This window comes from Neomonachus schauinslandi, chromosome 7, assembly GCF_002201575.2.
Source record: "Neomonachus schauinslandi chromosome 7, ASM220157v2, whole genome shotgun sequence".
NCBI classification, from domain to species: Eukaryota; Metazoa; Chordata; class Mammalia; order Carnivora; family Phocidae; genus Neomonachus; species Neomonachus schauinslandi.
Genome location: NC_058409.1, coordinates 19,643,419 through 19,666,326, shown reverse-complemented (window position 1 = coordinate 19,666,326; position 22,908 = coordinate 19,643,419). Strand labels below are relative to the sequence as shown.

Genomic DNA, 22,908 nt, shown 5'->3' with positions numbered 1-22,908 from the left:
CTGCATCCTTCCCAGGAGCACCCCCTCTGATAAGCAAGAAAGGTCCTGCCCCTTTCCTGCCATCTATGATAAGAGGCTGAGCCCCATACAGCTCTAAGACCCTATCTATTCATTCCGAATATTGAATGAAAGTCACAGAGGAAAGGAACAATAGACTACTTTGAAATACTCAGTCTAACACTACTTTTCTTATAACCCTACAGATGCATAGCTGTAGGGGCAAAAATGGCAAGACAAGGATGAGTAACTGCAACAGAGCATATTCTTCAGGAGTGCAATTCTTACAACAAAAAATTTTTAGGCAATATATTGTCTTGAAAGTTGTAAAGATTAAGATGTGAAGTTGCTAGGGGAGATGGTATAAAAGTACTATCTAGAGAAAGTTGTCAGAAGGGGGGCAATGTTTGCATGGACTGGGTTCTCCACCCACAGTGGGGCTGGGAGCCCACATGCCCCCACCCCCGTGCACTCAGCCTGGCCCCAGACAATGCACTTTTGTCCAGGGTGCACTCCAGGCTCTGTCTCTGCCACGAAGAAAACCTGACTGGCTCGTAAAGCTCTGAGCAGCCCCGTTCCAAAAATAAGCAGGAGAGTCAAAGAGAGCCAGGGTGAACAGATGGAAAACTTGAATTCTGTCTTCATCCTTGGAGCCACACCCCCTCCACCCAGAGTGCTGATTACTTACGCAGAAGAAGTTTGAGGGAAAAGACAGTCAGCAAGGACCCCCAGGTGGCCAGGTCTCTGGGAGGGGAACGGGTCAGCTGTGCCGGGAAGTGACTGGCCATCAGCTCAAACAACTTAAAAGTTGCAGGTCCTGCCTTCATATTTTTCAGGCATGTAGGAAAACGGGTTCTAGGGGAAAATACCACCGAGACGTGTCACGCTCACATACTCACTCTGTTCGCAGTGCTTCCCCATGAAGCCTGTGCGGCAGGTGCACTGTCCCGAGATGTGGTCACAGTCAGCTCCATTTTGACACTGACATATCAACGCACAGTCCTTTCCATAAAACCCCAGAGGACATCCTGTGTTGGAGAGGGAAGGACATCAAAGTCAGGAGGCTGCTGAGGAAGCAAGAGAAAAGCTCTTGCTTCCAACTGTTTGTGTTTAAACCTGAAGGACGCTGAGCCACTGGAGAGTGAATAAAGACAATAACGCAGATCTCAGCTTGTCACAAAGGCTTCTTTGAAGTCCCAGGATGGGGCTCCTGCAAGGAGGTCATAATTCATGAGCGGGAAGCAGAACAGTTCTACACCTGACAGTTTAACCCTTGCTGGTGCTCCCAGAGACAAGACGAGTATCTTCTAGCAAGGCATGCCTTCGACCCCACGGAAGTATCGGGGCGTTTCCTTGTATTCTTTGACTCAACTACTAGACTCCAGGACTCAAGTACCATGGACCGAAATGAGCGCTTTATATTAAAATTACGCGTACGCTTTTACTATAGTACAGAGTGTCTTTAAGTCCGCTATAGCTCCGTCCCCTGCATCTGTCGCTAACTTAGATAATATTGGCTCCTTCACCAAAGGTGTGTAGTAGGATGCTAAACTTACAAAAGAAAAAACAAAAAAACCCCTGCACTTCACAGGTGCTTTGTAAAAAAGCAATAAACCTTACATCGCTGCATGATTTCCAAAACCCAGACCTCTGGGGCCTTTGGGCTGAGGACGTGCACGAGGCCTGTGAGCTGTCATGGACCAGCAGTTGCCCAGCAAGGGTGTTCAGGGCTCCTTGGCATAATGCAAGCTTCAGTACGGCCTGCGTGTAGGGCCATCTCTAAGTATCACATGGGATTTTTACTTTCCCTTTTTCTTGGAGACCTTTTAATGAAAGTTCAACTCTCAAGAAATAGAGGCACAGCACAGAGGTCAGCATACGTGGACATTACCATCGCCATGTTTTTATCCAGCACCCACTCTATGCCAGGTGCTTTCCATGCGTCCTCTTACTGAATCTGTACGGTAGTCCTACCTGTAGACGGGAACTAAGCCCCGAGGGCCCCCTCAGTCACAGAGCCAGCAAGTGGCAGCCTGGCCATGATAAAAATGCAGGCAGGTCTGGCTCCAGACCCCATGCTCTTCCCACCGTCTTCTGCTACGTCCACTTAAAAAGGTCCTCTGATTGAGGTAGACCCGAATTTTGGGATGATAAATAATAACTTATAAGCACTTTTCTCTAATGAGCTCGAAAACCTTTCTGCGTGTACAATCTTGGCAGAATATGCTCGACACAAGCTCTCTCTTAGCCAACTCTCCCTTTCGAATCATGGTTCAAGGTCCACACCCCCTTCCAGAAAGTTCCAAAATTCTTGTACAACCTCTTCTCTAATTATGTTCTCTAATTAGTATTCAACAAGAATTGTCTAATTCCTGACCCATCTTTCCTTCTCAGCTCATTTCTGTGACTTACAATTATGTTATTATTAAAATTTTTTTTAAAGAATAAATTATAAATTTTCATTAATAATAACCATAATTTGTGCTTTCCTGTCTTGTCTCCCTTATTCATTTGAAGACAAGAGGACAGAGAAGAGTCTTTCCCACCCCCCCAACAGTGCTGAGCTGTGGAGTACTTTGCACATTATATGCTATGATGGTAAAAACCTCACAGAAGAAGAAACGATTAGGACATTATGGGAAATAAAATGGAAAAAAGAATTAGTGGTTCTTAGGGCATGATCCCAGCCTGGCATCAGCTGTGGAAAGTTGTCAGAAATGTGAAATCTCAGGTCCCACCCCAGCCCCAGTGAATCACTCTGGGGGTGGGGCCAGCAGTCTGTGTGTATCGAGCCACCTGGTGATCCCGAAGCTCACTCAAGTTTGAGAACCACAGAATGCACTCTTCTCCAAGAGTACGCATTATGTTAGGGAGTAAGGCTTGTCATCCTCACTGCCTTCTAGTCACTGTCTCTTACCCCAACCTTTGTGTTATTAGAATAAATGACAGGTGTACATCCACGTAACCACCACCCCAATTTGAAAAAATATATAGAACATTTTCATCACTCTCCATGCTCCTTCCCAATCAATAATCTTAACAGATCGATTTGTTTTTGATCTTCATATAAAAGGAATCACATACTAAAAACAGTGTATGTTTGTGTATATACATATACATATATATGCACACACATAAACATGTATATATAAATGATAGGGAGCTGGGTGCATATAAACAGGGTCTGGTTAAAAAAGAGTTAGGAGAGAAGCCGCACAGCATCGCATCTAGCACTGCTCCACCTCAGTGTCCTGATAGGACATACAGACAGAAAACTTGGGACGTGACAGCTCGTAACCACACAGAGACATTTAAACGTCTAGCGGTCATCAGGGAGAGGGAAGGCTCCAGTGCCAGGAGTCCTGGCTGAGCTCCGCTCGGGCATGCAAAGGGCGAGGCTGCAACCTCCTCGGTGGTGGCTCCCCTTGGTGAGCCTCAGAAGGCTGGTCGCTTACTCTGAGTGCAGTAGAGCCCCGTCCAGCCGGGAGTGCATTTACATTCCCCGTCGTAGGCGCTGCAGAAAGCTCCGTTGTGGCAGTTGCATGTGTGGATGCAGTTCGGGCCCCAGTGCGCAGGTGGACAAGCTGAAATCACAGCACGCATGGAGAGTTCTGTTAGAGCCCGGAGGTGAGCACCCAGCAGAGAGAGCTCCGTCCTCCTGCCGCATCTCCTAGCATGCAAGAGGTTAGCAGTGTGCCTCAGGACTAAGAAAGCATGGGGCTCTGAATCTGATCCCCAGATGGCAAGGCTGACTGCAAGAGCAACCATCATTACATTGTATTCATTGACAGACTGCAGAGTAAGGTGCTCAGAGCAACAATCATCTCAAGCGTATCGATCTAGTTCCTTAACAACTGCACATTGAGCTCCTTTGTGCCCAGCACCATTCTAGACACAGAAGGGATAGCAGGACAAGACAAGGTCCAGACCACCCTCTGAAACCTTATATTTTAGTAGGGGAGGGAGGCAGGCAAACCAGCCAACCAACCAGCCAGCCAGTCAACAGAGAACACAGTGGCAACAAGTACTATGAGAAAAAATAAAACAGGGTAATGGGGGAAGAATGACCAGAGCTAATCCTTCAGGGAAGGTTTCTCTGAAGAGAGGACATTTAAGCAGAGATCAGATGGGCTAATGATGGGACTCAAGAGAAACTAGGGGACCCAGGGTCACATAAAGTCATGCTCTACCCCAGAGTTGTCACTAGAGACTTGTTTAAATTTTAAGGTTTCAATTATATGTAAGAATCGGTTTACTCATAAAAACTCTTAATTGGATGATGCAGAAAATAAGAAAACAGAATCGTTGGGGGTCACTGCCCAGTGAAGAGCAGTAACTTCAGATAAAGTGTCTGTGAAATTGTGTAACATTTTGGCGTAAAATGATCTGATTTACCAAAAGAAAACAAACAAACAAAAAACCCCCCACAAAACACCTTTTTATTTATACCAATGCTTTAAGAATATAATTGCTTTAAATGAGGACCACCATTGCATCTACACAAGACAACAGATGTTAGCTGAACCTACTGTGGTGATCATTTCATGATATATCCACATCAAATCATCATGCTGTACGCCTTAAGTTTATATAGTGATGTATGTCAATTACTTCTCAATAAAACCAGAGGGGAAAAAAAAGGAGGACCACCTAGAATTTCTATTTAGTTACCCAGTAGGGAATATGGCCCCATAAAGATAATACATCTGAAGGAATTTAAAAAAATGGAAAAAAAAATTCTCCCATGAGTGTGTGCACCATTTTTGCCCAACAAGGGAAAATTAATAGTTGACACTTGAAGTCTGAAATAAAACTGAGAATGGACTTTCCTTATACAATACCCTCATTTTACAGACAAAGAAGCCCTGAAAAGTGAATAAGCAAAATGCTACCTATCTAGGTTCTTCCTAAGACATACTTGGATTTAACATAGGAACATTGCATAGAGTTCTTAATGGGGAAAAAAGCCGCTTAAAATTAAAATAATGTATATTATAATTATTCATATATTATTTCCTGATTACAGAAACACTCATACTTCCATCCTAAGGAATGTGAAAACAAACAAAGGTACACAGTTGTTCTCAAACAAGACTCACGTTGAGAGCAGTCACTGCCAATCCAACCCGGGTAACACTGACAAGATCGGTCAATGGGGTTACAGGTTCCATTGTTGGTACAGGTACAAACTCCTGCGCAGTTTTTCCCAAATCTGCCACTGGGACACACTGTGAATAAGTTATATCGGTCAGTAATGCACAATTACATCTCAGCTCATGGAACTCTAGTCCTGGGGCAGGAAACGACTTTGAAAGCCGTCCTCCCAGCAGCCCGTTCACTGACTGTCTCCACTCAACAGCATCCCTCATCTTTTTTTTTTTTTAAAGATTTTATTTATTTATTTATTAGAGAACGAGCGAGAGAGAAACAGCATGAGAGGGGGGAGGGTCAGAGGGAGAAGCAGGCTCCCCGCCGAGCTGGGAGCCCGATGCGGGACTCGATCCCAAGACTCCGGGATCATGACCTGAGCTGAAGGCAGTCGCTCAACCGACTGAGCCACCCAGGCGCCCCAACAGCATCCCTCATCTTGAGTGGGCTCATTTTTGCAGATACATGAAGCCGAAGATTCTCATGAAGGCATCCCAAACCAGGAGACATCATCACATTTCTAGAAATCTGACCTCATGGCCGCTCGCTTCAGGGAGTCAAAACCCTTCTTCCCTCTATGGATTTTTCATGGGAGGCTGTTTCCAATTAATACCGAATGAAGAGATTCTGCCGGAGCAGCAAGCTAGCTTTTCGGGAGCTCCTAGTCATATTTGCAGAACTTGAAGACACCGTGCACCAGCAGGCCCCGAGAGCTGAGAGCGGAAAACATGTCCCCGGGGAAGCCCAAGGACAGACTGCGTGCAGTTCGCCCATCACCGCACATCTCTCCAAAATACTTGCATGCCTCACCTTCATTGCAGAGGGCACCTGTGAAGCCAGGTAGGCAGTCACACAGGCCCGTGATGTGGTGGCAGGGCCCACTGCTATGCACACATTGTGGGCACGTCTGGCTGCAGCGATGCCCATAGAAACCAGGGGAGCAGACTGAAAATAGAATGGAAATCAACAGTTATCGTTCCTGGGATATGTGCCTCTCAAATTCCACATCAACATCTAGTTCCAGTTTGGGGCAAAAAAAAATAATAATAATAATAATTTTTTTTAACAATATTGAGAATTTTCCAAATATAAAACCACCACCATGGAAGGAAGAAGGATACCCTTTAATAATGAAAAGAAACCACTAGATGGGATTGCTCGAGGGCAGGCAAATGTCTCAGTCCTCTCAATTTTCTCAGTTATGGTCCTAGTTAACTTGAGGCATGACACAGAACGGGGGCTTGAAGAATTTTTGTTGAAGAAACAAATGAAAGGAAATACAATTCTAAAACCCCAAATAAATAACTCTCAAGCCATGTATCGATCCTTTATTCTTTAAGAGTCATTACTGGCTATAAATACATCTCCGGTCTGCATTTAAAGGATTGTTCCTCCTCAACGTGGTCCAGATAAATCATGGTGATTGAAAAGGGAGCAAGCAACAAAGCCTACATAATTAGGTCCTTCTCAAGCCATTCCTCAGATTTATTTATTTTTATTTTTTTTAAAGATTTTATTTATTTATTTGACAGAGAGAGACACAGCGAGAGAGGGAACACAAGCAGGGGGAGTGGGAGAGGGAGAAGCAGGGGGAGTGGGAGAGGGAGAAGCAGGCTCCCCGCAGAGCAGGGAGCCCGATGTGGGGCTCGATCCCAGGACCCTGGGATCATGACCTGAGCCGAAGGCAGTCGCTTAACCAGCTGAGCCACCCAGGCGCCCCGTCCCTCAGATTTAAATACAAGATGAATGCATAGGGCTTTTAATGAAAAAAAAAAAAGTCATTTAAAAATTAGGATAAGATACCTTGCAGTCATGTACTCTTTTCTTGATTACATTTACTGAAAAATTTAGTAAAATCTTCTGGATCCCTTCCTAACTTCAAAGTCCTATTGACCCCTGTCACCAGCCCCCATTTTTACCTCCACAGTGCTATTTGCCCCACAGCACCGGCTGGAAGACTACCAGCAGGATGTATGATTTGCCGCAAGGTTTGGCTGATGTTGACTTCTGGTAATTGAGGTAAGGCCAATGCCAAAACTGCTGAATCAAATATTCACAGGTCAATGGATTTCTGGAACACCATTTGTAAGATTTAAGGCAGGATCAAGAGACATATCCTGATGATGATGCCAGGGAGGCATCGAAATCATTCCTGAGAAGGAACGGCTAAAGCCCCATCTGTTAGGCTCGTCCTGCAGGTTGGAACGAATAAAGCTCTTGGGGCAGTGCTATCCAGGACAGCTCCGCAAGGGACAGGGAGACCTAGTAGCCTCTGCCCTCGGCTGCAACAGAACAGCACCATGCGCTGAGGGGTGGACGGTGCCTGAGAAGGGAAGGCAGACATCTCCCCCTCATGTGATACTTACTTCTCTGACAAGTGGTGCCTCGGAACCCTGGCGCACACTCACAGATGCCGTCGTCCGGGGAGCACGAAGCCCCGTTTTTACAGTAGCAGGGCAGAGAGCAGTTGGGGCCCCAGCGCCCCTCAGCACACACGCTGTCACAGTGGACGCCTGAAACAACGCACACGAGCAAGGCTGAGTGAGAGGCAGCGCCTCTGGGATGCGAAGTCCCAGACGAGGACCACGGTCATGGTCCCCAAGCTGAGTGATCCCAGGCAACAGTGAGCGGAGATGGCGTAAGGTTTAAAATTCACTTATAGACGTCAGTACATCATCATATGTGGTGTAATCATGTATTGTGTCACCATAACATTAAAATAATCCCAGGATGGTTTTCTATGGAGTCATAAAAGAGCAGGAATAAAACACCTTTGTTATACTGATTTTCCTTTTTTTAGATGGAGGGAGCAAATGGGAAGCCCAAAGGCTCTTTCTATTAAAGGCAAAATTTATCAAAAAATATTTTATCATTGAGCCCTCAGCAATTTCCTTCTCCCCCCCCCCACCATCCTTTATCTTTACAGAGAAATGAACAAAGCGTAAAAAGATAAAGAGGAGTAAAAAGTGGTTAAATTGTTTTACATAAAGACAACCTTCGCCCTGGAGCAGACACCACCTTAAAACATTTTGATGATACATTGTATAGCATGGGAAGATACACTCCTTGGTGCCAGTAAATTCCTCTTTAAAAATTTCATCTGACACTGGGCAGATAAAGGCAGAATATCACAACTGATGTTATTTATAGCTGTTGTCTAAGTTATTGATTATTAGGATACTATATGTAGGTTTTTAATGCTCACCCCGGGAACAGAAACTCTAGAGCTGGTCGTGAATGAACAAATGCCTAAAGAACACACAAGGGAAAAAAGAAAGTCGCAAAAATAAAAATAAAACCAGGTTTTTTTTGAGGTCAACAGAAGTCTCTTTGGTAAGTTTGCTTTTGAAATACAACAGGCACCTCTTTCTTGTAAGTCAGAATTCTCCGCAACTCAAAGACATGCTCTCTGCTTTGAGAAGCAATGAGTTGTAATTGGTACTGAACCGGCGACGGCTGGCTTCAGACCAAGGGAAAACGCAGAAAGAACAAGCACGCACACACTCAGGGATTCCAGAACGCTGTCACCACCCAGCACCAAGGAAGCTGAGAAAGGCATGTTTTGTATTACAGTTTTTGCTTCTATGGCCCAAACCTTAAAACAGGAGCAGCCCCAAAGCATAACGTGAACATGGCTCATTGGTCCAGTGTCATTTCTGCTGAGCCGTAACTCTGCTTCTGACTGTTCCCCGGTTTTCTCCTCCCGAAAGTCTCCCACTTGGTAAAGGCTGTTAAGTAGGCATGAAAGCGCACAGACCTCATTGTGTCTAGCTTGAGCCAACAATAGACGATTATTTGAGCTTGCACTATTGGCGGAAGGAGGAGATCAGACCTGTTATAAATTGACCTGGGTTTAAGGATTCCCTACAGAATAAAATACAGAATTATGGCCTACTGTGATTTTTTTTTTCTTGAGTTCACAAACATATGATCTTTTTTTTTTTTTTTAAACCCTCTTTTGAAAAGGTAAGTGGAATGGCATTCAAATGCTATGCTCACCAAATGTGATCCACCAGCTATAGAGTTGTAGCTGGTGTTTTGGCTGGTACCTATACAAGGCAGAGCATCCAACATACTGAGGAATAAACCGCTTCAAAGGGAGGCTGCAAACCTAAATTTTGTTTTGTGAGTCTGAAGGAAGTATCAACAAGGGTAACTTGTGACAGGCTTCACTCTGTTCAAATTCAGGTCCTGAGCTCTGACCACGAGCCAGGACTCCTATTTAATGGCAGCTAAGATGGGGACACCCGCTTCACAGATACTCAGACAACCCTGGCCATTTGGGTTTGGAGCCATTCGTGCAAATCCCAGTTAGGATTTTGGAGACGTGGAAGCTGAGTTAATCTGAAAATCATCCTGAAAATTAGTCCTCATTTTTGGCACATTTTTGTGGGGTGGGAGCTTGAGGAAGGGGAAATTTAGCCATTCATGGTGATTTGGTTATTAGCTTCTTGCCAAATCTCTCCTTCGCATTAAATAAATGCAGTGAAGTTGGAATGGAGCACACTTTAGGTCAAAATTATCTGCTGCTTTTTTACATTATAGATTATCATCATTTATATATGACTTAGCACATTCTCAATCACAGCATGTTAAGAAAAATGACTCCAGGGCAGATTGGCAAATCTGAATAAAGTGATTCTTTATTTCATATCTGACTCGTCTTCCCTAATAGGTTTGTCCAGCTGGATAACATAACCATCTGTCATAATCAACTTTATCGAGGTAATTTTCATAGAGTAACAGGGCCCATGATATAGCAAAGAGATCCATTACAATGATATGCTTGTTTCACATGATTTACCCATGATTTCATTTCCAGAGAATCACAAGGAATTCTAGAGATCATCTATCAAATCTTCTGTCTCCAATCGTATACGCATATTTCAGCTGAACCAAGCTTACTTTTAAAAATCTTTTATTTCAGGATTGCAAATAAGTCTTTCCTTAAAGAGTAAATTATAATAATTCTATTACCAACTTCCCCTAAAAATTCAATCCCTCTTCTTTTTCTCTACCATCAGTTAAAATGAGTCATCATTTTTCAGATATTAATGCTTAATCTATTTGTAGACAAACATAAAGTATGAAGCTGCATTTTTTCCTCTTGCTGTCCCCTCCTCCCCTTCAGAGCTCTGTGGGGGGAGCTGTTATCTTTCCCTTCCTCTTAGAGTCAAGAAGAGATGAGATAAATTGATTATTATTGAGTTGTTACCTTCTCCAGAGAATACTTATATTTTAAGGAAATAAGCATGTGAGGAGCCTAAGAAATAAATCTCTAATTGTGAAATACCAGGCAGTGAGGGTCACAGAATGGGTAACTGGATAATCGCTTCTCTAGGTTACACTAGGTATATGGTTACTGATGTGACCTCTGTGTAAGGCTAACCCTGCAGAACAATTTTTTTCAGGATAGGGAATTGTAAGTTTGCTTTAACCATTTTTTTTTAGTGTGCGTGTTATTCTTAAATTATTTCCACTGATTTCACCCCAATCTTTGCAAACTCGGCTGGAGTCCTACAAGACATTTTGCTGTTTCCTTTTTTAATCAAAGACAGAAAAAAGAATTCAACTTAATCAACATTCAAGAAGTCCAGCGGTTACTGGCTTACTGGTGATAGGTTCTCTAAGAAAGACCTCTAACTGTAGAATGATAACGGCCCAGGAATAAGCACCCCTAACTCTGTCTGGGGATCAGAGTCAGAACAGGAAATAGCTTGTGAAGGTGGACAAGGGTTCCAAGCTAATGGAATGGTGGGTGTGAGACTCAGATGTCCAAAGAAGTACAGGCAAGTTGAGGACAGCTAAAACTGGGGTTGGGAAGAACAGGACAGGTCTTTGGGCAGCCAGGTCGTGGTATGTAAAGGAAGCCAAGAACGCCATGCTGTGGAGTGTGAGCTTCCCCCTTGGAGGTGACAGGGACCAAATGGACAATTAAGTAGGAGAAGCACATAATTAAATTTGTGGTTGGCAGGAGGGCAGAAGCCAGTATGAGGAGGATGAGCCTGGAAGAGAGACCTGTGTGGGTGGTGTCGTAGGTTATGCAGGTAAAAAAAAAAAAAAAAAAAGATAAACATGACAGTCTTAAACTAAGTCGTTGGCAGTTGGAATGCAAAGAGGATATATTCCAGAGTAATGCAAGAGAGAATGGACATGAAAAATCTATACCTGCTCCCCGCGCCCCCCCACATTCCACGCAGGGTAATGAATGAATTCTGTCAGCTCCCTGAAAGAGAGATGGGGGTTTTGCTCACTACAGTGCCTAGCACATGGAGGGTGTTAAAGATTTGTTGAATGCATCAATAAGCACAGTCTCTCTTTCCAACACGATATTCAGAACCATTTTCCAACTGGATGGAGCAACCATATAATTCTCTCTTTCCTGAAAGAAGTGACGAGAAGCACATGCAAACCAGGGAACCCAGCATATTTCTATTTTGTGTGCCTAAAATGGTGACCCTTCCCATCTAAGGGGGTAGAAATGTCTGCCTTACAGATTTTGGAGAAGATATACCTTCATGAGCTCAGGTCTGTGTTTTTTAATGCTAGCCCAGATTATAAAGCAATAGAAGAATTATGGAGGCATCTTGAAGAAATTCTTTTGGAATGTTTACCAAAGAACAGATAAAGGTTCTAATAAGAATTACTTCAGGAAGCAACTCCCTAACACAGTTGGAAGAGGGGACAAAATGGGAAGGGGGTATCTTTAAATTTGAGGGGATCTCTGGTTCAATGGAAGCATTTTTTCCTGATAAACGTTCTAACGCTGATAAGGCGATCTGTGAGGGACTGTTTTTGCCAGGACTGAGGACAAAGAGTTCTTTGATAGCCTTCCCAAGTTGCTAGGCAATGGCTGAATGATCGTGATAAACTTCAGCTAAGCAGCTCTAAAGAAATGTTCGTGCATTTCATGCCTGATGCATTATGCCAGCAGCCTCAATGTGAAACCAGCATTCACTAGGCATTTGTGATTGCATGAATACGGTAAAATAAATCATCTGGGGTGTCATTACTTCTCCCTCTCAGAGATAGAACCCAAACTCCTCGTCTTGCTAATTGTTAATATTCCTTCTGCAATCTTTGGGGGCATTAGTGAACGGAGGACATGATTTCAATTCAGTGTCTGGTTCCTGAGCAACAAGCTATTAAACATATATTAGAGCGAAGAGAGAGATTTGTTAATAATAATTGGGCTTGATGATTATGGAAGAGAAGAACCACAGTATAGAATCATAATACTTTTTCTGCTTTTCTAATCCTCTTGCTAACAAAGCAGCTGCTTACTGTTGGCGTAGAGATGGTATTCACCGGCGTATCCCCCTGTGCCCATTCAGGGTCCGCCCTGAGAGGACATGAGCTTCTGCAGGCCAGGGGCTGGCAACGCTTCACCCACGTTCCAGGCACCACCCAGCACTGTGGCTGCACCCAACTTGGGAGACACTCAACAAATGGTTGCTAAAACCTTCTGTTTGGATGCTATGAATTTTAAAGATGGATTAAAAAGCGGATCTGCTTTCTAGAGATGACCAAGTTGAAAAAAAAAAAAATCTTGATAAGTCATACAAATCATCGACGTTTGCATTTGCAGCTGCAAGACAAGAGCACCAGAGAGCATGGCCTGCCTCAGTCCGGGCCTGGATAAAAGCAAACAGAACAGACTGCTAGGCAGATGGAGAACTCGGGGAGCTCTGGTTGTTTCTGCAGGCTTTCTTTTCGGAACACAAGCCCCTTCCTCTGCCCCCACCTCACGGACCCCGCATTCTGCTTTTGCAGAACTCCCTCCCCACAAAATCTCATAGACAGACCCACATGGGCTCCTGCATGAATGTTGTTCACCCTCCAATACCCTGGTTGATTGGGTGCACGCATGTTAATTAAAGCTCATTTGCACTTGAATTTGTACTTTTATGTCACTGCACAAAGAAAGGTAGGTCCTCCCTTACTATAACAATTCAGGCATCACTAAACCACATGAGAGATCACTTTGGGACAGATGAGTACCTACAGTAGCAGTTCACTTGCTTACCTGGTCCAACTTGGGACTGTTGGGGAAATGCACAGAGAGGGCTGTCCCTTGGGAGAGGGGCTGGGACCACTGCAGGCCTAGCTGTGCTTGCTGGGAAGAGCACAAAAGCTGGGCTCTTCTCAGAAACTTGCCTGCAGGCTTTCCTCCTTCTAACACCACCCCCCCCCCCCCCCCCCCCCGCTCCTGGCTGGACTCAGAGAAACACCCCATTGCTCTCCCTATTCTTGCCCCTGCTTACCCTCATCCATGGTTGCTAGTTCTTCTCTCTTTCCCACCACTCCTAGAGGTTGATTTGGTTTCCTAATCTCTTTTCTCTTAGTTTAACATTTAACGTTTTTTTTCCCCTTGTATGAGTGCATCCCTAAGACTTCTGGCACTGGTTACAAGGCTTCTGTCATGGAAATGCACCCTAGGACACCCCACATCTTCAATAACCAGAGTAAAAAGGCATAGCAGAGGCCAACCTACAGACTGGTAACTGCATGGGCCACCGGTGCAACTTTTGAAAAGACAAATGAGGACACCACGTAAGGTTGTGCAGGTTGTATACTGCACAAGAGCCCCAGGCCGCAGGGCTAAGGGAGGGCAGAAATCCAGCTTGCCCTCAACCTGCCAAGAAGTGCAACCTGAAGGATTTCCAAGCCTTCTTCAAATTTGCACAAAAGGTGCTTTATGGGCTGGCACTGGCTCCACTCCTCTCCTCACTCACCCTCCGGATTGTCATTCGGTAGGTGGGGGGTGGGGACGGGGAATACACAAGTTACAAAAGTTCCCAGGTGACAGTGATCTTAGCCAGGGCTGGGAACCAGGCTGGAGACGGCATCTGTTCCCACACAGCTGGAATGAGATCTTGCTTAGCTCTAACACTCAGTGAAGAGGTGTTCTGGCTGGCTGAAGTCAGGGCAGAAAGGAAGAAAGAAAGTCAGCATGTTTCTACTGTTTTGGGAAAATACTTTATAAAGCATATTACTTTTACTACTCTGGAAATACACCCCGCCCCGCCCCCCCCACACAACTAATTCCATTTCATTGACATCTGGGACTTTTGAAAAGCCAGTCTCATTTTATAGCAGTGCATGTGTGTGCGTGTGCGTGCGTGTGTGTGTGTGTGTGCACACGTGTGGACTCGTGTACGGGTGGAGAGGTGTGGGAGAAGGAGCCCAGGACGCAGCCTATATTTTGGATGGTGTTTCATTCCCCCCTCCAATTTTTTTTAACTGCAATCTGCCTCTTTTTGATAAAGTAGTCGACAGGCTAAAAATATCCATATAGTAAGGTTTTAAATAACTATATATAATAAAAGTGCATGTCTTTTTTTTAATGGAACATTTCTTTTGGAAATAGTTTGTAGGATATCAGATGCAACTTTTGCTTTGGGTAATCTGTATGGCAATACCTTTTGAAAACCTGTTTTAGAACCAGGTAAAATGGAACGGTCAATGATAGCAATAGAGTCTCAGTTCCTTTAGGAGAAAAAGACAGTCCAATGTTAGAAAAGAGGGTGAAATCATGAGGAGTGGTAATGAGCCCCACAGTAAGAACACAAGCTGATTTCCTTGGTATATCAGGTTAGCAGATGGTTTCCTCAATTTAGGTGTGTCATTTTCTTTGTAAAGAGGAATAAAGCTCTCCCCACCTTTACCTCTGGCTCTAAACCCAGAGGCCTGATGAGCCTCCCCTCCCCCCACCCCCAACACTGTCCTCCGTGACCTAGGATTGTTGGTGTTGTTGGTGACTCTGTGCCTTCTTACTGATTTGGTCAAGGGAAGAGCCCAGGTCCCTGTGTTAGACAACACTAAAACTTCACTGTTACCCCACACACTATTACCCCGTCCAGTGATACTTAACATTTCACCTAGAGCACTCTCAGCAACAGGGAGGAGAGGAAACAGAATCCTTTACTTCCCCAATACTCATGCTATTTATCTGGCCCTGCATCTGGTATCCAAATGAAAAGCAAGGCTTTCTTTATGTTGAGAAAGATTCTCACAAGGTACTTCCTCAAAAACAAGTTTGTTGATGAAAAATTATGAGTCTATCCAATGTGGACAAAGAAATGGTGCTCTACATAAATAACACAGAGTCTACTCTTCTTTCCTCTTGGGAAAATGAACCAATTCTTGGTCCAATTGTAGGGTGCTTTTTGGAACTTTCGTAACCTTCTTTTCCTCTATGTACGTTTGCATATACCTAGTGTGTACTGTGAATGTGGGGGATGATTTCTCTAAAAAAAAAAAAAAAGTCTCAGGGCAGTCTTAGATCCTCAAAGGTCAACAGCCTCCACAGAAGACCCAGAGAAATGAGACAATGGGGCCACGAAGCAAAGAGACAGTAGGGTAATAAGTAGAGAGCAGCATGAAGCAGCAGAGTTTTTCCCCTTTGGAGAAACAGACCAGTCACAGATGGACAGAGTGTTACAAGATTATGCTGTGTGCATTCCCGCAGGAGCTCCATAGGTCTCAGGCCAGATGGGATCATTTGTCTTACCCCATGACCCAGACTGTGGAATGCAACAAACACATTTTCTGGCTGGCTTCAGGCCAAATCATATCTCCTGCTTTTCTCGTGTAGATACGAGTATGTCTTTCACAGTCTGGCTCTAAATCACCAAGGCAGGTAGATACTTGAGCAGTGACTGGTGTGTTCAGGAACACCTCACATTTCCTCTGTATTCAGAAAACAAGAGGAGATTTGGTGGGGCATGGTCCAAAACAAACAATAGGGCTTCTCTGTTAGAAAAGTTCTGAATTTGCCAGGGGGTTCAAAATGCTATTTCACTTCATTGTGGTCACAAGAACTTGGTACTGGTCATTTTATTTAAGGAGTCCAAGCACGCTAGGGAAGTCACAAAATCCAGTTTACTCTTAGCGTGATGTGATTTTAACATTTAGTAACTGAGAGCCACATGGAAACATGGGGAGGTGGAGTTTCACACTGTGAGGTCAGAGTTACCTTAGCTTTTGCAAGTCAAGGAGAAACTAGAGGGCAAGAGAGTCCTTGTGTCTGTGGGTAACTCCTATTGACAGAAAATAAAGTCCATTACCCCAGCCTTGGTCTGTTTCCCAAGGTAGCTCTCAGACACTAGAAATCAAGCACATGACAGTTCATCTCAGTTTACGCCTGTCAGAAGCCAAAGCAGCTCTCAACAAATTCCAAAGGACCGAGAGACACCGCTAAAGAGGTCACTGATGACATTTTCTGTTCAAGGATATGAAGACATGTATTGTCAAGTTAGCAGTACTCCCCATATTGATCTATAGACTCATTCCTTATTAAATCTACCTTGTTTCTTCACAGGAATTGATATGCTGACCTAAAATTCATATAGAAGTTCAAGGGACCCAGGATAGCCCAAACGATCTTGAAGAAGAAGACCAAAGTTGAAGGACTCACACTTCCCACATTTCAAAACTTTCTACAAAGCTAGAAGTCTAGAAGCTAGAGTAATCAAAACAGTATGGTACTGGCATAAGGATTTAGATCAGTGGAACAGAAGTGAGAGTCCAGACATAAATGCTCTCCCACTTATGGTCAGTTGATTTTTGGCAAAGGTATCAAGACAACACAGGTGATGGGAAGGGAGGGGGATGAATGATCTTTTCAACACATGATGCTGGAACAGATGGAGATGGATCAGCATGCAAAAGAATGAATTTGGACCCTTACCTCACACCATATATAAAACCAAACTCAAAATGGATCGAAGACCTACGTGTAAAATCTAAAACTATAAAATGCTTAGAAGAATACACAGGTAAAAGTCTTTGTCACTGTGGACTAGCCAATGGTTTCATAGATTTGACACCAAAAACACAAGCAACAAAAGAAAAAAACTTTTTGAACTCCGTCAAAATAAAAACTTTTTTGCAGAAACAGACATCACGAAGAGAGTGAAAAAGTAACAAACAGAACGGGAAAAAATATTTGCAAATCATACATCTGATAAGGAACATAGATATAAAATACATAAAGAAATATTACAATTCAATTATAAAAACACAAAATGACCCAATTAAAAAATGAGCAAAGTATCTGAATAGATATCAGACATACAGATGGCTGGAAAAATATACACAGATGGCCGAACTAAATACAAAAGACACTTAACATCGTCATTTATTAGGAGAATGCAAATCAAAAACTCATGAAATAACATTTCACACCACTTGGATGGCTAGAATCAAAAAGACAGAAAATAAAAATTTTTGGTGAGGAGACAGACACCTCACACATTATTGGTGGGAATGGAAAATGGTATAACTGCTTTGGAGAACAGTGTAGCAATTCTTTAAAAGGTTAAACTTAAGAGTTATCACACAACCCAGCAATTCCATCCCTAACTTATATACCAAACATACACATCCACACAAAAACCTGTACATGAATGTTCTTAACAGCATTTTTCAAAATAGCCAAAAAGTGGAAACAACCCAAATGTCCATCAACTGGTGAATGTGCAAATAAAATGTGGTCTACCCATACCATGGAATATTTGTCACCAGCCAAAAGGAATGAAGTACTGATATATGCTCCAGTAGGAATGAACCTTGAAAACAAACCAAGAGAAGGAAGCCAGTAGCCAAAGACCTCATATTGCATGAATCCATACAATATCAGAATAGGTAAATCTATAGAGACAGAAAGTAGGTTAGTGGTTGCCTAGGGTGGGGGGGTGGAGTTTGCCTAGTGGTGAGTTGAGGGTAAATGGAGAATAACTGATAATAAGTACTACTGCAGTTTCTTTATGATGATGAAAATCTTCTAAAAATGGTAGTGATGATGGTTGTATAATTCTTTGACTATACTAAAAACCACGGGATTATACAATTTAAATAGGTGAATTCTATGGTATATCTTCCTGTCTCTCTCTCTGCCTCTGTCTCTCTCTATATAAATGCATACATATGAACATATGCATATATACTCTCTCTCTCTCTCTCCCTAGGTATGTATACACACACATATAGACATACACATACACACACATGTGCACATATATGAAGAAGGTGCTGGTTATCAGCACTTATCACCACGGTCCTCTCATATAATTCTCAGAAGTCCTCATCCATGCTCAGAATTAATCTCAGCCCAACTGCCCTTTCCCCCAGCATGTTCTGGAAGAAGTCCGTATACGGCAGAGGGTGCAGTCATGAAGAGAGCTGGAGACGCAATAGGAGGGTATTAGTGCAAATCCTGTCTCTCACATTTACTGACCCTGGGGCCTTGATCAAGACACTCAACTTGTCTGTGCCTCAGTTTCTTCATCTATAAAAATGACAAAATGATATTTTCTACCTCACAGAGTTGCTGGAGCCTGCCATAAGCATTCAATAGGCATTACTTATTATTTCTTCGTTCTTCTTTTTACAATTTTTGCTAAGAGGTAAGACCGCGCTGACTCCATAATTTCCTAAATGCCACTTCTCTGGCATGGAGGTATTAAGAGTCTCCTCTAAAAGATCCACCTTCTTAAAATATGAACCATCACTAAAGAGGATGCTTGGCTTATTACTACCAGTTTCTCTTTTAGAAGACAAGTTAAAAAACCACTTTGGAAGATAGTGAAGCATCATCAGTATGAAAACAGTTGTGTCCTACAAATCTCCTTCTCTTCTCTGAATATAGACACACATATATTTAGATACAAATACAACATATACAAATACACACACAAACACACATATACACAAATGACTATGAATGAGAATTGTAAAAGAGAGTTTGGGTTCATTTAACCACCTCTAACATGCACCCAAGTTCCACAGTACTTGGCTCTCAATTGGCATATCAGCAGTCAACCTTTTATTTTACTTTCAGAAGAAACTGCTCATAAATATACCCAGTCCACTCATCCCAATGTTCAATAACTTTCTTGGTGCATTTCCATTTGTAATTTTTCTAAATAAGCATTTAAAATTCCATTCGTTTTGTAAGGTTTTGTTTTTGTTTTTTTAGAATAGGCTTGACCTCATGAAAGAAACAGAAAAGCAGGACCCCAATTTGCCTTGGGCATTCAGTGCCTTCTCCCAAGTCTATTTATCACGAGCAAAAACAGGGTTCATTTTCCAAGACCACTGTTAGTCTGATAAACTTCCTAGCTGGAACCATGAATCCATATAAATAAGGAGAAACTTCCACCTTGTAGCTACAAAATTGGTACTCAATCATATTATGAATTTTTATGACTTAAGTATTATTGTAAGAAAAAGCAAGTTTTAAAACTTTCATGTCTAGCAATGACTATTTTAATACTTGCATATTAACCATATTAATATTAATATTGAATGTTTTTGCCTCACCGAGGTGAACTTAGTTATGTTCTTATGGTTTATTTCCCTCATTCTTTCCTCGGTGCTCAAAAAATGCCACAGAAGCCTTGCTAGACCCTTCATATCAATTCACACTTCCCCCGCCCTGCCTTACTGGCCTGAATTCTGACAGCTGGACCTTCCGTCAAGGCTCAAGACAACTGCTCCTGAATGCTTCAACAAGAAGTCATCCCCAGATGAATTAGGTCTCGCAGTAGTATTTCTTGGGTAAAAATGTGACTGTTGTTATTGGATTTACCATTTCTTCTTCTCTGAAAAGGTGACCCGTGTGTGTTTCCCTAAAGCAGCAAGGAACAGGGCTAGGTGTAAGTTGGCATGTTTCCCATTTCAAGTAGCGGTCCCTGGCTCACCTGACCATCCCGGGAGGCAGCGGCAGTGGCCTGTCGTGGGGTGACAGCCATCGGCGTGGCTACAGTCACAGCGCTCCGCACAGTTCAGCCCATACGTGCCATCCTGTGTGGAAGAGAGCGACGAGGTCACGGAAATCCACAATGAGAGACGACAGGGACCTCAGGCAACCACCTCAGATCCAGGACCCTCCCCTCCCAAACACCTCTCAGCCACACACATGATAATCCCCTCTTCCCATATCTGCTTAGTCCCCCAAATGCAGGAGGGGGTGTTTTAAAAATCACTCAGACTGTAGTTGAAATGTCTGACATAATGGTCGGTCCTATGAACGGTGAGACCAACTGATATGCATATATGCAAATATATGCAAACATGCTCATTAATTAAGAGAATCCTTTGTATCTTATCATATACCACCGCTCATAAAGAAATTTTCTTTTGTTCCTAAGGATTTTTATAAAGTAGTTCAGCGTTCCTTACAAGGCATGCTACTACTCGTTCATGGAAAGGGAGGCCCTTGACTCACATAAAGAAAGAGGCTCTACAGTTAAAAGAAAATCATAGCACTAATCGAATGAAGTTCATTTCTGTAAATGGCCAGTGTGATGCAAAGAATCCTTAGGAGAAGTGAAAATCTTCGGCTGCTTTTCCCAGTCAGTATCTTCCTTTCCCTGAAGAAGTCTCAATGACATGAGCGTTCTAATGCGAGATCCCAAGGAAGGCTGGCATACTTTTGGCACACCCCCTTCCCAGGTCTGTTCCCAGGCCTGAACGTTTTCACGTGCACATCGGTTTTGGTCCAGCAGAGACGAGACCCCTTTGTGGACGAGATCATTTAGTTTGTGGGAAGGTAATGGAAAGCTCTGAACTTAGTGACCCTGCCCTTTCATGCCAGGTCCTGACGAACTGAGGGAGGGCACTCTAAACCTTCAGGGGGTGTGCAGTTACCAAGGGCGAGGAAGCTGAGAACCAGCATAAAACAGGGTGTCTGACAGCATCATTGTTTGACTAGAACTTAACTAAAATTTAAAAAAATTAATGCCCCACTAATGTTTGCTGGGGCTTTGCCACCATACAAGCCACTTAAACCATCATCGGACTTCACTGAATTGTCTACCATCTGATTGGGAGTGCAAGGTGCTCTTCAAGCCCATCGCAGAGGACTGATAATTTGTTCACTGGTGGATGAGAGGCAGCAAAGCTAACTGAACTCTGTCCTAGGGGTCTGGAGGGCATGGAATAGCCCAGGGTGGGATCTTCTCTAGTTGGGAAATGGGTTGTGCTTGATGAGGAGGAAGCCCAGGAGAAAAACTGCTCCCACCACGAGGGGCCCAGGTCAGAGGGTCACAGTGTCATCTTGCCATCTCTCCTGGAGGCAGAGAACGCACATCCCTGAGAGAATGCTTAATGGCTCAGGAGGAAAGAAATGAGAGAGGAAGAAAAGGTCATGAAAAAGAGGGCAAGAAATGGGCCAAGGGCTTCAGAGGGAGAAAGGGAAATCAGCACGTTACTATAGAACACATGTCCCATTTGCAACCTCTGCCTGCAGTAGGACGCGGTATGGGATTTGTATGCACGACTACCTCCAAAGTAGGTCAGGGGAGTGGAGCCAGCATTGAACGAGGGACATCTTTGGAGATTCCTGTGACTCGAGAAACACTTGTGTTTAACAGACGGCCGTTTCTAAACCTCTCACCACCTCGATGAGCATTTCTGCGACACCGGTCCCCACCCCCTTTCAATCCTCTGCCACTTTCCACCAGAGATGGGAGGATTTCCATGATAATGGAGATATAGTATTTGGAGAGTTGACAGGCAGACGCTGGGTGTTTGACAAATGCTGTCCATCAGTTGCCACGGAGAGAGGGGTGTGTAGGAACGGAGACAGCAGGAAGGGTGGTGGGGGGAGGGGGGTGGGGTGGAGGGAGCCTGGGCAGAGATGAAGGAGAAGAAGGGAGTGATTCTTGCAGAGCTACCTACCCATTTCCATGTCTATCCCTTTTCCGATCTTATCTCCGATGTGACTTCAAAGACCTCAGTTCTTCTAATAGTTTTGTTGGGTTCACACACGCATGCCTGACCCCAGGGACACGGCAGCAGTGAGCGGACACTCTGCCCCCAGGACCCACCCCCCATGGCTTCCCAGCTGGGGCGCCGGCTCAGCCGTACCTGGCAGGGGAGCTCACACTTCTCCCCACGCCACCCGGGTGCGCACGTGCAGGTCCCGTCCTGGGTGTTGCAGGCTCCCCCGTTGAGACACTGGCAGGTCAGGTTACAGCTAAAGCCCCAAGTGCCGCTGGGGCAGCTGATGGAGCAGTCCACCCCGTGCCAGCCTGCCGCGACAAGAACGCCAGAGCATGCAGGAAACAAGCAGCATGGAGTTTCCCCCGGACTCCCCAAGCCACGTTGCCCTTTAGAAACATTTTAGAGGTGCACGGCGGGGTCCCCAGTCCCAGCACAGAGAGCAGTGGCGCTGCCGAGTGGAGCCTCCAGCAGCAACGGCCCAAGTACCCAGAATCCGTGTGTGCCGTATGATCGGACAAGGATGCCAGCAGCAAGAGACATCGCTGGGCTACTGGGACAAGATACAGAGCGCGGCACCTCGAGTGTGCAGTGATGCGCAATGCAGAATGCCGAGTGCGGCTCCGGTCGGGAAAGCACCATCTTTATACGGGAGGGTAAAGGAAGGTTTGTGTTTGGAAGAGCAACCCCCTCTTTAAAGCAAACCCAATGAACCGTGAACAGTGAGTTTCCAGGACCCTGCCTGTTGTAACAACTACAGATAGACACATTTTGGCCTTTGCAGAAAATCGGTGCTTGGCTGCATTTCTTGCTGCAACTCCAGGCCAATTTAGGGGTGTGGGTGTATGTCTGCTTGCTCACTTTACCCAAAGCCCAGAGACTCCCAGACTTTGGGAGCTGGCAGCAACTTTGGAGATCCTATGTGAGCCGCTTTTCTTGGCTCACAAAAGCAGGAGAGCCCACCCTGGACGAGGGGCTGGCCAAGTTTGGATGCTAAACTTTGGCACGGATGGAGCTAGAACCCTAGTCAAGGTT

The 22,908-nt window shown here is 44.3% G+C and overlaps 1 protein-coding gene across 1 annotated transcript in view; it reads right to left on the bottom strand.

The window, feature by feature from the left end:
• MEGF10 (multiple EGF like domains 10) overlaps positions 1 to 22,908 on the bottom strand; it is a 118,797-nt gene that overhangs the window by 12,927 nt on the left and 82,962 nt on the right. The window contains exons 11-17 of the mRNA XM_021701919.1: positions 22,021 to 22,184; positions 19,851 to 19,953; positions 7,512 to 7,658; positions 5,956 to 6,090; positions 5,097 to 5,225; positions 3,453 to 3,581; positions 897 to 1,025 (exon numbers count right to left, since the gene is read on the bottom strand). Coding sequence (XP_021557594.1) covers positions 897 to 1,025; positions 3,453 to 3,581; positions 5,097 to 5,225; positions 5,956 to 6,090; positions 7,512 to 7,658; positions 19,851 to 19,953; positions 22,021 to 22,184 — 936 coding nt within the window. The remainder of the gene's footprint in view (positions 1 to 896; positions 1,026 to 3,452; positions 3,582 to 5,096; positions 5,226 to 5,955; positions 6,091 to 7,511; positions 7,659 to 19,850; positions 19,954 to 22,020; positions 22,185 to 22,908) is intronic.